The sequence below is a fragment of the Penicillium atrosanguineum genome, assembly GCF_028827265.1.
Source record: "Penicillium atrosanguineum strain IBT 20685 chromosome Unknown utg000003l_segment0_segment0, whole genome shotgun sequence".
In the NCBI taxonomy this organism is placed as follows: domain Eukaryota; kingdom Fungi; phylum Ascomycota; class Eurotiomycetes; order Eurotiales; family Aspergillaceae; genus Penicillium; species Penicillium atrosanguineum.
Window position 1 is genome coordinate 4,753,695 of NW_026623135.1, and position 16,576 is coordinate 4,770,270.

General features: G+C 49.7%; 7 protein-coding genes across 7 annotated transcripts; 4 read left to right on the forward strand and 3 right to left on the reverse strand.

The window, feature by feature from the left end:
- Window positions 1–235: 235 nt before the first annotated feature.
- N7443_005231 (uncharacterized protein) lies at window positions 236–2,507 on the forward strand (the record flags this gene model as incomplete). The annotated part of the gene is made up of 7 exons (XM_056885287.1): window positions 236–554; window positions 610–887; window positions 935–1,009; window positions 1,062–1,289; window positions 1,339–1,821; window positions 1,894–2,198; window positions 2,252–2,507. 7 exons carry the CDS (start codon window positions 236–238, stop codon window positions 2,505–2,507), a joined length of 1,944 nt encoding a protein of 647 aa, XP_056743565.1.
- A 606-nt stretch (window positions 2,508–3,113) lies between these two features.
- N7443_005232 (MDR family MFS transporter) lies at window positions 3,114–4,847 on the forward strand (the record flags this gene model as incomplete). Its single annotated transcript, XM_056885288.1, has 3 exons — window positions 3,114–3,293; window positions 3,349–3,782; window positions 3,845–4,847. The coding sequence occupies 3 exons, from the start codon at window positions 3,114–3,116 to the stop codon at window positions 4,845–4,847; spliced, it is 1,617 nt and encodes a 538-aa protein (XP_056743566.1).
- Window positions 4,848–6,008: 1,161 nt separating this feature from the next.
- gprD lies at window positions 6,009–7,403 on the reverse strand (the record flags this gene model as incomplete). The annotated part of the gene is made up of 3 exons (XM_056885289.1): window positions 6,009–6,641; window positions 6,697–6,765; window positions 6,837–7,403. The coding sequence occupies 3 exons, from the start codon at window positions 7,401–7,403 to the stop codon at window positions 6,009–6,011; spliced, it is 1,269 nt and encodes a 422-aa protein (XP_056743567.1).
- Window positions 7,404–9,536: 2,133 nt separating this feature from the next.
- On the forward strand, window positions 9,537–10,056 carry aspf13 (allergenic cerato-platanin Asp F13; the record flags this gene model as incomplete). The annotated part of the gene is made up of 2 exons (XM_056885290.1): window positions 9,537–9,718; window positions 9,780–10,056. 2 exons carry the CDS (start codon window positions 9,537–9,539, stop codon window positions 10,054–10,056), a joined length of 459 nt encoding a protein of 152 aa, XP_056743568.1.
- A 110-nt stretch (window positions 10,057–10,166) lies between these two features.
- N7443_005235 (NADPH-adrenodoxin reductase) lies at window positions 10,167–11,913 on the reverse strand (the record flags this gene model as incomplete). Its single annotated transcript, XM_056885291.1, has 3 exons — window positions 10,167–11,039; window positions 11,097–11,531; window positions 11,629–11,913. 3 exons carry the CDS (start codon window positions 11,911–11,913, stop codon window positions 10,167–10,169), a joined length of 1,593 nt encoding a protein of 530 aa, XP_056743569.1.
- A 216-nt stretch (window positions 11,914–12,129) lies between these two features.
- On the forward strand, window positions 12,130–14,416 carry N7443_005236 (uncharacterized protein; the record flags this gene model as incomplete). Its single annotated transcript, XM_056885292.1, has 3 exons — window positions 12,130–12,303; window positions 12,359–12,547; window positions 12,611–14,416. 3 exons carry the CDS (start codon window positions 12,130–12,132, stop codon window positions 14,414–14,416), a joined length of 2,169 nt encoding a protein of 722 aa, XP_056743570.1.
- Window positions 14,417–14,833: 417 nt separating this feature from the next.
- On the reverse strand, window positions 14,834–16,116 carry N7443_005237 (Sec62 family protein translocation protein; the record flags this gene model as incomplete). Its single annotated transcript, XM_056885293.1, has 3 exons — window positions 14,834–14,998; window positions 15,057–15,613; window positions 15,681–16,116. The coding sequence occupies 3 exons, from the start codon at window positions 16,114–16,116 to the stop codon at window positions 14,834–14,836; spliced, it is 1,158 nt and encodes a 385-aa protein (XP_056743571.1).
- Between the last annotated feature and the right edge of the window lie 460 nt (window positions 16,117–16,576).

Sequence of the window (16,576 nt, forward strand, 5' to 3'; positions counted from 1 at the left end):
GTGCCAATGTCGGCAACTTCCTACCGGTTTATATCTCCCAACATCGCATAACTATGGATAGTTACCATGTGCCAAGCCCGGTGCAATCTTACGTTCTCCAAATGCAGTCTCAAGGCATGATTGAGTAGGACTCCAAATAGACCCTCAAAGCACCCAACTTGCTCAAGTGAGTTTCATCTCTCAATCAAGCTATAGGAAGTAGCATCGGTGCTATAGTAGCTCGAACGACTTCACTATGTTGTTGAAACGCTGCTTAGATCAAAAGATATTTCTTTTCGCCTCACTTCTGTTTACTTCCATTAAGTTTTCTCACGCTGAAATTGTTGACAACGGAAAACTGGTCATCTTAGATGGCATCAATTACTATGCGGGAGGCATTGCCGTGTCGAAGCTTGTTCCCCTGCCATCTTTTAACTTGACATTCACCGATGGAGATCTCGTTCCAATTACAGTCATACGGTCGGACAAAGATAAGTTCACGTACAGTGACATGGAAGAAGCCATCTCGAATTTTACACAGTCGGACGATGTGTTTCAGCAAGGATTTATGGAGGGTAACTGATTCTGCATGATCTCTCTCGATCCAGGGCTGTGCTGACAATAATACAGCCATCTTCCTGAGCTACGATGGAGACGGCCGAGGGCATATTGAGATCTCAAACTTCAATGATAAGGTATTACATGCTTCGTCGAGCTACCATCCGCAAGGGCACGTTGTGGGGGCAAATCTCAACAGTCATATCCCGCAAGGTCCATACTTTATTTCGCCAAGTACTGGTAACATTTATGAAGCTTTCCGGCTCTATCCTGATCATCAATTAGCTTTCACTGAAGCAGCTATCAGTGATGGAAACGGCGGCTTCAAGCCATTGCCAGCAGTTACAGAAGTAGGTTTTCAGTTTATCCAGCTTAAGTAAGTCTCTCACCGGTGTAGGGTGCCATGACCAAGAGTGTTGCTGTGCCTTCTCGATTGTACTACACTCCCAGTTTGGACAAGCCTCTCGCCGGAGTAAGTTCCATAATAGGATTTTGTTGATACACATCTAACTGAACTTCAAAAGCTACGTCTTGGTGTCAAGGATATCTTTCACTTGAAAGGTCTTCGAACTAGTGGTGGAAATCGTGCATTCCATGATTTATATCCTCCGCGTAATGCCACCGGCTCAGCCGTTCAGCGCTTGATTGATATGGGCGCAGTAATCGTGGGAAAGATGGGAACTGTACAGTTTGCCAACGGCGATAATCCCACGGCAGATTGGGTGGACTTCCACTGCCCCTTTAATCCGAGAGTAAGTTTTACATCTTCTCATTTCCGTTTTCATACTGATTCATATACAGGGAGATGGCTATCAAGCTCCAGGCGGCTCCTCGTCGGGTCCTGGAGCTGGTATGGGCTCGTATGACTGGCTTGATATTGCCGTGGGTAGTGATACAGGTGGCTCTATGCGTAGCCCTGGGGGAATGCAAGGTCTCTATGCCAATAGACCTTCAATCGGAGCAGTGGATCTCGATGAGGTTCTTCCATTGTGCGATGCAATGGATACGGCCGGGGTTTTCGCACGCAATGCACAGACCTGGCACACTGTGATCCATGCTTGGTATCAAAACTTTACTGATTATAGAAGGTACCCCAAGCGGATCTACTATTCTAATTCTTCTTTCCCAAATGTGGATACCGATGCTGGTGCTCTTCTTGAAAGCTTCGTTGTCAAGTTGGAAAATTTCTTGGGTACGAAGAGAGAGCGTGTGGATATCTCTACGCACTGGGAAAATACACACCCCACCGAGGCACCGAGCAATATATCAGATCTATTGAACACGGTAAGTAACTTTCGAACTTCATACCCCAGGGTAGTAGTTTACTTGATAAATATGCTGACCCCTTTTAAATAGACATATGCTACCCTCGTGTCGGTTTATCAATACGACAATCTAGCTCTTCCCTTTTTCGCAGACTATGCTAAGAAGCATGACGGTCGCCGTCCCTTCATCAACCCAGGGCCTTTGGCCCGATGGACATGGGGCCAAGACAATGAAGGAGACACAGGCTATCAGGTAGCATTGAAGAATAAGACCATGTTCAAAAATTGGTGGGAATCAGATGGGTTCGGAGTGGCTCACAAAGAGACCTGCTCTGAGGGAATTTACCTGTACCCGTACACTACGGGCCAAACACAATACCGCAATGTTTATTTCAGGTAGGTTTTGAAAGTCTTCGTTTGAAAGGCACTTGGGCTGACTTGATGTGTAGTGCTCCCACAGCGCCGCCAATGGGTTTCTCTGACGGGCGGATTGGACCACTGACAGGTGTACCTGATTTCGTCGTGCCTATTGGAGAGGTTCCTTACAATTCTACTATCTCTCTCACGACAGAGTTCATGCCGGTGACCATGAGTTTCTTGGCGTCTCGAGGCTGCGATTTTATGTTGGTGAATCTCATCCGTGAATTGGAGGAGACTAGGATTTTGAAGCCGGTAGAAACAGGAGCAAGGATGTACCCTCAGTAGAGAACTTGGTAGGGGAAATAAATTTGTGTCATTTTAGAAGAGGCTCTAGAAAGAATGAAGGGAAGAAGGTCCTGGTGACAAATGAATTATCTCCAAGTGCACCAGATCGTCATTTCCAGAATGGGCACATATATGATGAGCTTTGATCTCCATCCTGAAGAATATCCGCAGCATGACTGATTTCAAAAAGATGATCTTGAGGGTCTTTTTCGACGTCTTTCTAAGCACCTCTAGAGCACTTTTAAGGCCTTTTTTTGTTCCTTTTCCGAGCCACCCCCTAATTAACTTCGAATACATCTAGTGTGACCAGTCACGGATGCTTATTTGGAGCATCTTGCATTCTAATCACTGGCCCGGCTCTAGACGAGTCCCAGTTCCGTGATATAGCGCTTGTTTTAGAGGGTGAGAGGGTGCTTCGGCGCCGAGTCTCACTGACACCTCGGCGCCGAGATCTGGGTCTCGGCCCTAGATGCAACTATAAACACCAAGAAACGCTGTGTTCCATTCTGGACCCTTTTATCACAGCAACAAGGAAGAGAAATCCACATCTTAAGTTATCCTCTGATCTTTTTTCTTCCAGTTCCACAACCTCCACAACCACCTCGCATGGCGGAGCCTCGAAAGCAAACAAACCCAGAAGGCCCGCCTTCAGAGAAGCCGGCCGATGCGTCCCGAACAAATGAAGAAGCCCAAGAAAAGGCTCAAGCTGAAGAGCAATTCATTACTGGGACGCCACTTGCTTTGATTACGGTGGCACTCATCAGCGCCATGTTCCTCGTTGCACTGGTAGGCTGTCTCCCCAATGACTTGGGTATACGAATACTCACATCCGGTTCGATAGGATCGCACAATTATTGCCACGGCCGTACCAAAGATCTCCGATCGATTCCACGCTATTGGAGATATAAGTTGGTATGCGAGTGCCTACTTGTTGACGAGCAGCGCAACCCAGCTCATCTGGGGTCGTGTGTACACCTTCTACTCGACCAAGATGCTTTTCTTAGCTGCAGTCGTGGTCTTCGAGATTGGGTCCGCAGTTTGCGGTAGTGCACCCAGCTCCAAGGCTTTTATTATTGGACGAGCAATTGCTGGAATTGGGTCGGCTGGCATCTTCAATGGATCAACGGTCATCGTTTCGCAGGTGCTACCTCTACATAAACGCCCAATGTACATTGGCCTGATGGGCTCCACATTTGGCATCTCATCTATCGTCGGTCCTTTGCTGGGAGGTGCCTTCACCGATCGAGTGAGTTGGCGGTGGTGCTTCTACATCAAGTGAGTTCATGTCAGGTTCTAGCATGAGGTCAACTAATTCTAACTCTTTCACCTTCTTCTAGCCTTCCGATTGGAGGTCTTACTCTTTTTATCATTGCTCTCTTTCTTGATGCACCGCCTCGCTCCACTACAGCCACACTACAGCGCCAATTGATCCGACTTGATCCCTTGGGTACAGTCCTATTCTTGCCAGGGGTGGTTTGTCTGCTGCTGGCACTCCAGTGGGGCGGCACTTCCTACAGCTGGGACAATGCTCGTATAGTCTCCTTGTTCGTCTTAGCGGGCATTCTGCTCATCGCCTTTGGCTTCGTTCAAATTTGGCGAAAAGAAGATGCAACGATTCCACCGCGAATCATCAAGCAGCGCAGTATTGCGTTTGGTGCAGTCTATACATCCTGCGTCTCCGGGGCAATGATATCAATGCTCTATACTCTGCCACTGTGGTTTCAGGGTGTCAAAGACACCAGTGCGGTGCAGTCAGGAATAGACAGTATTCCAATGGTGCTGTCATTGGTTGTTGCAAGCATTCTATCCGGAGCAACTATCTCACGCACGGGACATTATGTACCGTGGATGTTTGTCGCGGCCATTTTCATGGCCACTGGGTCGGGTCTGATTACCACCTTCAAAGTCGATACGAGCCACTCGGCTTGGATCGGATACCAGGTTCTCTTCGGGTTGGGGCTCGGGTCGGGGATGCAGCAGCCGACCATGGCCGCACAGACCGTGCTCGAGAAGGCCGATGTCCCCATTGGAGTTGCTCTGATGTTCTTTTTTCAATCCATGGGAGGTGCTGTCTGGGTTGCCGTCAGTCAGAATCTCTATACCAACTATCTGACCCAGCTACTGCCCAGCATTTCTGGTATCGATCCAAATGCAATTCTCAAAGCTGGTGCAACAAGCCTGGCCGATCTGGTCCCGGAAGACAAGCTTGGCACTGTGTTATTCGTTTATAATGTGGCACTTCGTAAAGCGTTCCTTTTACCGGTGGCGCTGTCCTGTGCCATGGTCCTGCCGGCGCTAGGTATGGAGTGGCGCAGTGTCAAGGAGAGTGAGAAGAGATAAAAAGACGCGCTCGGAAACGAAGATTATCTGGCAGACTTCATGGGTGACAATGCCAGAGATTGAGAAGAATGTCTCAGGTTCAGGCTCTGCGCATCAATCTGATCTAAATTTTGGATCGAAGAAAGGTGCCTTTCGGAGCACATAGTTCAGTAGTAACATCCCCACCGATTATTCTGCACGCGCAACATTGTACTCCCTGTGCCGCTTTTCACGCTTATAGTTTTCCTGCAAGACTCCACTGAGTAGATCCGCCAGTGGCGATTTCACATGTTATAATGTAATGCTCGGATCTACCCTCGAACACGTTTTGACTGTCCTACAATCTCCCCCGATTTAAGTCGGGTATCTCGAGTTACTCTCCTCAAAGGCTCTGCATCGGCCCTCTCTGTCATCTTATACAGATTCATTAAACAGCTGAGCTGAGTCGCCTCGTCTAAGATACCTTTGCTGTTAGCGTCGATCGACTTCCATTTCAAGCAAATCGGTCTCAGCCGGTCGCCGAGATGATGATCCACAAACCCGCCCCAAATGGCATTCAAAGCCTAGGAAGAACGCATTCGAACCCACCCACCAGGTAATGATGAAAAAAATGTGTCCGGACAAAACGGCAGAAGCGAACAATGCGCGCAAACGTGCGAGATCGACCCCACCTCAACGACTAGGCGCGAACTAGCAGAACCAAGTCCCACTGTGGGTTCGAGAGTTCAGGACGAAACGAGATTTGGCAGTAGGTGGCAGGTGGCCTAAGCGGCTGTGCAGAGCTGAGCTTGATTTCTGGAGAAAATTCAGATCATGTTGCAGATCAATGATGCCACCCTGCCCTTTCCTTGCTGATATGAGAACCGCGAGCCTGGTTCAGGAGTTGTCCTCCACCCCCACAATGACCCGAGCACCTTTCTCCACGCTGACTTTTCAGTATCCACATTTTCCGAATACTACCCTTGATTCTTGATTATTGTCAATCCGTAAATTCTTCAGCGGAAATAAGGTTGTGAGGGAGACGACATGTGAAAGGGGAATATAAGTCACATGATACATGACTAAAGTAGTGTATTAAATATCAGAATTAATGAATGTAACTGGCGAGAGACGCCGAGTATAATCAGATCGTATCTACAGTAAAGCCCAACAGGGCGAGAGTCATATAGCATTACCAACCCATTAGCCGATGTGACGCGCATTCTGGTCCACCGACTCCGCCGAGATGGCGGGTTCATGAGAGATCTCGATGGTTGTTTCTTGGTACACACCTCCGAAATCGGACAATTCCACGCCATCTTTGGGAACGATCTCTTCCGTTGATCCTTCAAAGGGACTATTCCTAGTCTCCTTATCCGTGGCGGGCGCGCTGCGATGCCATTTGGAGCCGAATCGGGATCCCTTGCCGTATCCTCCCTTCTTGGAATGAGTACCGGCAGTGGTTGTGATCTGAGTCTGCCATTGAGAATCTGTTCCATCATAGTTCCGGTCCGTCGTAGAATGCTCGGTATCGATGATCAAATGGCGACGAGTAAGAGTGTAGACCGCTACATCCATGAAACCTGATAGTGACATCAAGCAGCCAGCCACACCGAAGTAAGTCTTTCCCGGAGGAGTACCACGAGCAGTAGCCATACGGCCAGCCGCAAGTGGCAGTGACAAGACCAAGTACACAAGCGGATAGATAACCATGTAAATAACCACTCGGTTCAGCCGGCGGAGACTCTCTTGCTGACCTTGACGCAACTGCTTCGCTTGACGCATTTTGCGGCGAAGGAATGTGAAGAGCAATCCATAAAGGATCAGATTCAAAAACTAGAACACTGTTAGCAATAGCATCTTATTGGGGGGGCGGGTCTGAATGATGTACCTCAGCCAGGAAAATGAAGATATAGTGTCCCCAGAGACGTTCATTCTCGTGGTCGGGACTCAACCAACACTATACAGCGGTTTCGATCAGTTTGCATTCGCAAGGTTGTTGGAATTATTTCTTTCAGAGATGGGACCTACCCAATTGGCTTCCGAGATGACAAAGGACTTTGAGCCGTAGAGGCCAATTGGAATGAAGCCCAGAATAAGAATGAACATCCACAGTGCGATTACACAGTAGACGAAGATGTTGAATGGTAGTTGTCGGCCACGCAGTACGACGGCAACTGTGTGGAAGGCGATAGACAGGACAAATAAACCGCTGCCAGGGTCACCTGTCTGAATCCACCATCCTTGTAGATAGCAGGCAGGTTCTCCGAAATGAACACTGCCACGAGACACCCAGTACAGACTGATCGTGAAAGCAATGGCCTGTTGGAGATCGACGAGCAGAAGTTGGTAAATGAGCACAACGTATTGGTTCTTGCCAAGCGGGCTTTTGTAGTAGCGTTGCCAATAAATGAATCGATAGGTAAGGAAGGACAAGAGCGAAAGTGTAGAGACCAAGGATAGTAGGCCAAAAAATCCCATTGCAATAAAGAGCGAACGGTCGCTACCTTTGAGCGGAGCTTCATCACGAAACTCCCAGCGACGTGCAAAAGCACCACCGCTATCCCCGGAGGCTAGGGAACGCAATATGGATAGCATGACCAAAATGAATGGGATTCTGTACAGGACAGGCCGGGAATTAAAAATTCTCGACGGTCCAGGGGGAGGGATCAATACCTGTATAAGGATGCAGTGAAATTTCCGGGATATTTAGTGCCCTAGCTTCTGATACCCGACTGGCGGGACCAGCGGGCTATACCCATCAAAGATGCTCCACTGATTCTATGCTAAGCAACAAAAGCTTTCTTGGCCTCTGCTTGGCTCCTGAGCAGATCGTTACTTACTTGAAAAGAGATAGGAGGAAGATCCATAGTTCGCCACCACTGAAGTGCCTCTAACTATGCCCAGCTGGGAAATTGTGAATGGAAGGATTGTATACCACTTTGGGTAGAAGTGGATGAAGCTCTGGAAAATGTTTGGCCAATTCAAAATTTGAACCATTGGGCACTTCTGCCGAACATTACCCACCACGAAGTCTGGCACATGAATTGCCTACAGAATGCTACGTCGATCGATCGTGATTGTGGATTTGAAGCCCCCACTATGGCGACTGGATTTCCACACGATCCTCCCGGCGAGCGAATCCCAGGCAACCCCCTAGACGCCTGGTTCCGCGCCATCGAATCTTAACGCCCGGAGAACGCGAGAAGGTGAGAGGCGCAAGCGCACAGCTGTCTTGCAACGCCGAAACAATAGTATGACTGGTAACCGGGCCGGCCAAGCTGTGGAGTGTTAACGCCAGCTTTAACACAACTAGCTAGACCAAGCGAAAGGGTTTGGTACGACGGCACGTAAAGGTTAAGCCCTGAAGCTAAGAGGATGCAATTAAATAGACGTATCCGTGGACAGGAGAAATAGGGGAATGTGCCGATCTAACGATGGACTCGCATGAATAGGTTGAGCTTTCGTGACTTTATTTCACGAGCCACATTTCATCCTCTTTCGGCTGCAAAGCATATATAGGGGCTTGCTCGTTTGGTATGATCCTCCGTGTCGTGATCACCAGCACGATGGGTTGATTAGGGCTCTCCATCAGATAATGCCAGAGGCTTAATTGGGTCATAATATCTCCATTTCTTCAAGATATGGAAATTCTGTTCCCTTGGGCCGATCAATAGTATGCTCGACACTGTTAACAAGGTACCGATTAGTTGAAATTGTCAGATCACCTAGGGCCGATACGGAGAAAGCTACCTGTTGCGGCATATTGATCATCGGCCGTTTCCAGTCCACTGAGTCATTTAGTGGGGACCGAGGTTAAGATTATGGGGGCGAAATACTTGCGATGTCTCGGAGCAATAGTAGTCACGTTGCGTCGAGTTCAACCTAAGGATAGTTTCCATCTTTGAAAGATGCTGTCACTTTTTTTGGCTATATGTATTAAAAGGCGGCGTTTCACCTTCATCAAATCGTCTCCGTGGCGCAATTGGTTAGCGCGTCTGACTGTTAATCAGGAGGTTGGAAGTTCGAGCCTTCCCGGGGACGTTTGTTTTTACTTTTTACTTTTTTCTTTTTACTTTTTACTTTTTTCACCCGGAATGCAACACTTCTCTTTTTCACCTTTATGTTTATACCTAATTTGCTCGATCATCTGACCATTCCGTCTACAAAACCTCTTTTGAATCACATGTGAGTCAGGATCACATCGATGCGGCTGTTATTCATACGTGGTTCCTGCCTGATCCGTCTCGGTGTCGTTAACAATGCAACCTCACCTGTAGTCAGATATTTGGAGAACTTATCACTTCTCATTCTATTCGCATTACCGCACGTGGATGGTGCAGGTGATCTACCTTTGCCACGATACACCCTCCTCTGGGGATGGATCTACGGCTACCGTGTCTCACTAGATCCCCACCCCGCACTGCCCACTTTGCCTTAATGCAGCGATTTTGTAGCCTCAGTCGCGGAATCGGCAGGGTTTCTGGTTCAAGTGTCAGCTAACTGTCTGAGACCTGCATTGGGCATGTCTGGGCTTTGCATATGACCAGAATAGTACCGATTTCAGGCGTGCACTGGCCGGATCGTCAATATATAAATATCCCATCTGCAGTCGATTGAGTGGCATATTACGACACTTGAAGCATCTCAACTTTCATAGCCACCTTTCCTTGAAAACTTGTCTTCAAGTCATTTATCATTTTTTGGACCCAATTAAGCCCTTTCTTAACCATGAAGACCTTCTCTGCAATCACCTGTTCCATTCTGGCCACTTTACACCTCGCTGGAGCCGCCCCGGCTACAACGGCGGTGGAAGTGTCTGTCTCCTATGATCAAAAGTACGACGTTGGCAGCAGCTCTCTCAATACCGTCAGCTGCTCAGATGGAACTTATGGTCTTGAGAGCAAGTACCAGTAAGTGATTCCTTGATAGAGCATGCTCCGTCCTATTTTGGTCTAATAAATCGTCCAAAAGTACATTCGGTGGCTTGCCTAACTTCCCTCTTATTGGTGGCTCGCCGACAGTCAGCGGCTGGGGCAGCAGCAATTGCGGCCAATGCTACCAGTTGCACTACCAAGCCGGTGACGTCGACAAGACAATCAACATTCTTGCTATTGATGCTGCCCCCGGCGGTTTCAACATCGGGCTTGAGGCTTTCAACCAATTGACAGACAACCAAGGCGTCGCTCTTGGTCGTGTGACAGCCACCTACACTCTGATCGAGAACAGCGCTTGTGGAATCAAGGCATAGAATGAATAGTTGAACGAGAGGATGCAAAGTGGATCATGTTTCGAAGAGATGAGGTTTGGGCCGCTGTACATGGAGGCCAAGATATTTAAACCATGTTATACATAGAAGCGTCAATCAAGAACCTGGAGCATTTCTTCCACACGTCCCATTTTATCACGAATCTTGCCTTTTTGCTGACCGCGCTTGCGCTCAGCGGCGTCGATCCGCTGCCAGTCCTTCCAGGACGTTGACCGGAGACCGCGGCACTCTGCCTCGGCCTTGACCCCGTCCCAACCAAGACCGCTACTGTGATCGGGATCATGTAGTAATGAGCCAGAGCCACTATGGCTAGCAAGGTCCTGTATGATCGAGTCGGCTGTGGTGAAGGCATCGGTCATGGTCGAAGCGATGACACCGGTTGGGCCGCGTTTGACCCACCCGGCACAGTACAAGCCGGGCAAATGGGCAATCACAGAACCGTCGGGCAGCTTCTGCTGATCACCTGCGCTCGAGGGGCTTCTTACTCGACCGAAACCATCATTGGGAATCACACCGCGCTGATCGTCAAATCGAATCCCAATATCCTCTAGACCGGGTAAGGGTAACGACTTGTAACCTACACTGCGGAAGAAGATACTGGCAGGAAGGTTTACCATCGCAGGTTTTCCACTGGAAAGATACTTGGGTGTAACCTTGGAGCTTGGGTTGTATGGGTCTGCAGAGTCGAGTTCGTTGCGGGAGAACTTGGCATGGCTGAGATGGTACGGGTGAATCGGTGACCAATGGAGAGAGTCTGGGGAGAGAAGGAAATCTAATGACCAGGATTTGGTTGATTTCTGAGGGTCATTGGTAGAGCCTTTACCAAGAAGTTGCATCAGACGCTTCTGCGCCCGAGGCAACGCGTTCACAACATCGTCGGGAGGAAAGATGTCTTTCGAAATCGGATCAAATGCAACGGAGGGCAATTGCAATAATTCACGAATTTCTTTGATAGTAAATGCGGCCTATTGCATCCAATATAATTAGAGATTTAAATTCCACGATAGATATTTTCCACTTACCTGTAGGGGTCCTCGGCGGCCAACGACTCGTACCCGCTTAATGCGGCTTTTGGACAAAGCTTCAAGAGCATAGTCGGCAATATCAGTAGTGCGAAGAGCATCCACATCTGTCAACAATATCCTAGCCACATCAAGAGCCACGTTACCCTGGCCAACAATCACGGCATCTTCGCCGCTTGTCAGGTCGGGTTGTAGATCGCAGTGTTCGGGTAGACCATTGTACCACCCGACAAACGCACGAGCTGAATATACACCTCGGAGGGCTTTCTCCCCCGGGATTCCAAGCTCTTTGTCTTTAGAGGCTCCGTATGCGAATAAAATGGCGTCGTAATGTGGTTTAAGCGCAGTAAGAGGCAAGTCGTTACCGAGGTCGATGTTGCCGACAAAGTTGAAGCGTGGGGACGTTGCGACTTCTGTAAATGTCTCCTCACAATTCTTCAATAGACCATTAGCCCATGAAACTATATATACGGCCCGCATATCACGCCTTGAGGCACAATGGTATGCAAAAGTTGGTTTACCGAGGACATACCTTTACCTCGGGATGATCTGGGGCCACACCATAGCGCGCCAATCCGAACGGCACTGGAAGCTTTTCATACATATCAACCACCACATCCTGCTGCTTGCGTAACAAGCGCGCAGCTGCATAGAATCCCGCAGGTCCGGAGCCCACAATGGCAACGCGGGTGGGGCGGTAGGGAGTCGCATTGCTGCTCAAACGGCGGGAAGTTAGGGAGAAGGGCGCTTTGGTTTTAAGAACAGGACGAGTCACTCGCGCTGTGCATTGAGCACAGACAAATGCGCGGTCCAGCATGGCTTCAAAGAGTTGAAAGAGACATATGATCGATGGATAATCTTTATCGGAGTCACGCCCCACGTGACCGTGATAGATGGTTGCTGGGCCGACTATCATGTTTGATCTTGTTGATCTCCCTTACTCCGCACCCGTCATACTGCGATGGGCTGAGCGCATTCCATTCCTCATCCACATTCCCTATTCGCGTGGCCCACACGGCTTCCAATCACTACAATGGGGAAATCGGAGCCTCCATTCCTTTACGATCGCCCATCTACCTACAATTTCCATGGTCCGACCGACCAGGGCTTCAACCCAAAGGCCGTCACGCAGGCAAGCCGGGTTCGCGAGCAGCCGAAGCCCAAGCAAACAGGCCCGCTCCTGAACTTCAATCGCCATCCAGATTCTGTACGGGCAATCAATCTATGCGCATGTATGATACGTGGTTAACATTTAGTGGTAGTGGGCCAGCAGCCTCGACAAATCAACATGGACTCCGATGCACCCCAACACCAAGAACAGAGTCAAGTACACTCGTGGTACTCAACTCGGGTTGCGAGTTCTCACCATTCTGGGTGCTTTAGGCTCCCTCTTCTGTTCCATCGTTATTAAAGATGCCGCGACGACTGTGATTTGGATCATTCGGGCGGGAGTAAGCCACTGTGTTTACAATTGTTGATTGCGAAGAAACAAAATTGACTAACCCATGAACAAGCCCATCGTCGCAATCATGCATACCATCTACGGTATTTGTCACCTGTCTCGCTCTCCGGCTCCCCGTCCCCCTGCTTCGCAAGCCAGCTATGGAGTGTTCGCTTCCACGCTCGATTTGGGGCTGATCCCATTCTACGTGTTTACCGCAATTATTGCGCACGCGGAATACACAGAAGATGCCTACCACTGGAGTACCATGTTCAAAAGTACCGGGTTGACCGGGGACATTTCCGAGGCTATGTTCATTTGCGCCCTGGTCAATGCCGGGTTGCACCTTGTGTCGCTTTCCCTGTCAATCTACCTCGCTGTGATCTTCCGCAAGATTTCAAACTTGCCACCGGATCTGAACCCACTGGAAGACAACCTGACTGCACGTCCCAAGAGAAGCCGCAAGGAAATGAACATGGACGAAAAGCATATGAGTTCTTCCACGTTGGCGTCGACCATAGAAGATCCTCTTATTGGCCCTCCCCGCTCTGTGCCGTTTATACATACGCGCAACCAATCCTTTGGCGGCGGTTCTAGTCGAGGATCTGTGGATATCATGAATGAGAAGCGCCACTCCGAAACGTCTTTCCAGCAACACCGTCTATCTCACATGGAGCCCGCAAGCCCAGAGATGCTCTTCTACCAGCCCCCCAGTCAGCCGTTTGATCTCACATCCCAAACCTCGGCACCGGAATATAGAAATGTGCCAAAGCAACTGCCAGAATTTGTTGATCCCACTACTCACATGCGTCATTTGGCGTCTCGCACCGCGGACAGGTCAGACTCGGTGAGCCCCTTGTCCGACAACTGGATTGCATACTCAGATCGAGCTCCGTCTCCAATTAATGATGTTCATAATCAGAATGAGACTACCCTCCGTCAGTCGTCCTCTGTTTACAGTCGACGAACTGATGCAACAGGTGCCTCCACTGGAAGTGGTATTAGAGACTGGTTCGCATACGGTCAGAAGCCTGCCAGTATTGGGAGCGCGATTCCTGAAGATACTCGCGGCGAATACGCCTCTGTGGCAGCAAATGAGTACTACGGCCATGAAGACGACAATGATCACGAGCAGGATCTAGGTGATACTCGCTTCAACATTTTCCCCGACCCTGAAGAACATGAAATAGACACACAGGATGAACCAGCTCACGGGCTTCCATTCAACCCCCTCATGCTCAACCCTCCCACCCCGCAGCCTGTTCTGACGGAGATCCCGGAGAACACCGATCCTGTGCGCCGCAGTGCGCTGGGCAATAACCCGAATATGTCGCAAAATCCGAAAGCTCACGAACTTAAGCCACAAGCCACTACCGACTCTCCTCCAACAAAGAGCCGCTTCTACGGTGGCCTGGAGGAAGAAGGAAAACCGAGACGCGTCCGTTCGCGAGAACCGAGTGGTCAGGACCAAATGGCTCGCAAACCGACCAAGCTCTCCAAGAAGCGTAGCAAGAAGATGGCTGCCTACCAAACGCTTAAAAAGGATGACAGCGGAGACGAGGGTCACATGAGTCCCCCAGTCCCGTCATCCCCGGCCTTGAACGAGGGAGATCGTAAGGGTCGCGTGGTCAGCAATACCGGTGCAGACACCTTCGGGCAAAGCATCGTCGGCGGTGTTGGTGTATCCTTGTCATCTTATGGGTCTTACCTCGCTGGACTTGGTGTTCCCAAGGTTGGCACACGTCGGCGTGACGTGTCAGGAAAGGTTGCCGAAGAAGGTCGCGGAGGAAAGAGTATCGAGGTGGAACCTCACTCGAGCCCTAGTGCAAATCAATCACAGACTCGGGCTGCTGGCTGGGCACGATTTGCCGGTCTGTGACATATTTGTCGACGGGTTCTGGATATTGGGTTTTCATTCAGGGTACGGCGTTTTGACTACCATTCTGCTTGTTCATGAATGACATGTAGCGAAGATGTTTCTTTCTCTTTAAGTACATAGCGCCAAATTTACAATTTGATTCGCAGACTTCCAAAATTGATACCATCATATAATCCTGCATTGTATATGCTCGATGAGGAAGGACACGTTGAGTCGTGTCATGGCTCAGTGAATAATATGGATCCCATTTTTACCTAGAATTGAAGGACAGCCACAATGGAATCATTATAACGCCGGAATAAGCTTCTCATGAGAATACAGATTACGCAGTCGCGATGATGAATGAAAACGACACATGCTTTCCAGATCAATCCAGATATGGTAAGCCGAAATCCCAAATGTCTTCGCACCAGCTCTTTACTCCTCCACCTCCTCGACCCGGGCGGCCAAGTCCCGTTTCACGGGTGTCGAGCCCGGGGTGGATGTTGGCTGAGCAGATGTGGTCGTTGCTGAGGGAGCGGCATCACCAACATCGCTAGCGGCGGGTTCCGATTTGCTCTTCTTGCTCTTCTTCTTCTTGTTCTGGAAGTGATATGTTAAATTACCGCACTCATGGTCATAGTGGAAATAAAGAACTTACCTCTTGCCAGCCCCACAGAGGCTTGAAGCTGTCAAAGAAACCGACATCCTCAAACAAATTGGGGAACAGCCAGAGTCCCGGTGGTACAGCGAAGACAGTGATGCAGAACAGAATCAGACGGAAAATAGACATGGCGAAGAAGAGACCGAGCAGACCCATCATACCCACACTCAAGTACCAGACACCCTGGCGCAGCATGATCGGCCACAGAGGAAAGAGAACAACGGCAAAGATACCCGCAACAACGGCGGCAGCCAAGGCCTTTTGCTTCCACTGAGGTCCTTCGTACAGCCAGACGTAGTGCATCATATCATTTGTCTCCTGGTGCTGCTCGACCTTCACGGTCCAGAGACCCTTCACACGGTTCTTCGGCTTAGCATGGTCGTGCCCGGCGTGGGGGTCAATTTTGGAAACTCGCAGTGCCAGCAGCGAGAGTGGGAGGAGCTTAAACACGTTCTCGGCGGAGGCGCGGTCGGTCACAGGAGGGAGCTTGGAGTTCTTCTTTGCGGCGGCTTTAGCGTAGGCGGGAGACTCGATCGCACGGATGGCTCGCTTGACTATGAATCACAGTGATGTTAGTAATTGATCAATGAGAAGGCACGATAGATCGAGGCTGTAACGAACCCTTGAACATATCCTTTCGTTGTCCATCCAAGATGCAAGTCCGCGGCTTCAAGTTCTGCGACCGCAGGAAGTTGGCCACGGCGATGGCCTTGGGATCCGCAGGCTGACCCGGTTGTACAGGGACCTGGTGCATCTGCTGTTGTGGCGCGGGCGATTGGCCCGGTTGTCCTTGTTGTGGTGGTGCTTGACCCTGTTGCTGGGCTTGCTGGGCTTGCTGCTGGGCTTGCTGCTGAGCTTGCTGCTGATGCTGTTGCATCGCACGCATGCGCAGTTGCGCAACGTATTGCTCTGGAGTCAAACCGAGTTTCTCGGCGTCGGCAGTCAGCTGTTCGCGCTGCTTTTGTGCAAACTGCTCCGGAGTCATCCCTCTTTTGGCGGCTTCGGCGGCGAACTGCTGCTGCATGGCGGCCATCTGTTGAGGGTTGGGGCCTGCCATTGTGAGAGAGTGACCAAGATTCGACGGGTCGAAATCGAAAACAATAGGTCGAGTCGGGGTGGTTGATGTAAGAAGTTGAAAGAACGACGAAAGTGGCCAGATCTACGGGTAACTCAGGTGATCTCCGCAGCTTTCCTTCCCCGTTGTTCTATAGTATAAGCTTGGAGAATTCCCCACGAGCACTATTATTCAATCCTCCGAGCCAAATAAGAGACAGCTTCTTAGAGGCTTAGGGGCCCTGGGTAGCCACAATCATAGACTGACTTAAGGCGATCATCATACTAATTTTCACTCGTTCACTTCCAGCGCCGCTGTTTAGCCAACCGAATAATGTCTTAAACAAGATTAGGAACAATCTGGAATGAGATTCGAGATTTTACCCAGACTACCTGACCTTCACATTGGAAAATTCTTCAAAGAGAATTCTCCAATAAAGATACCCAAGTAGGTCACTAAATGA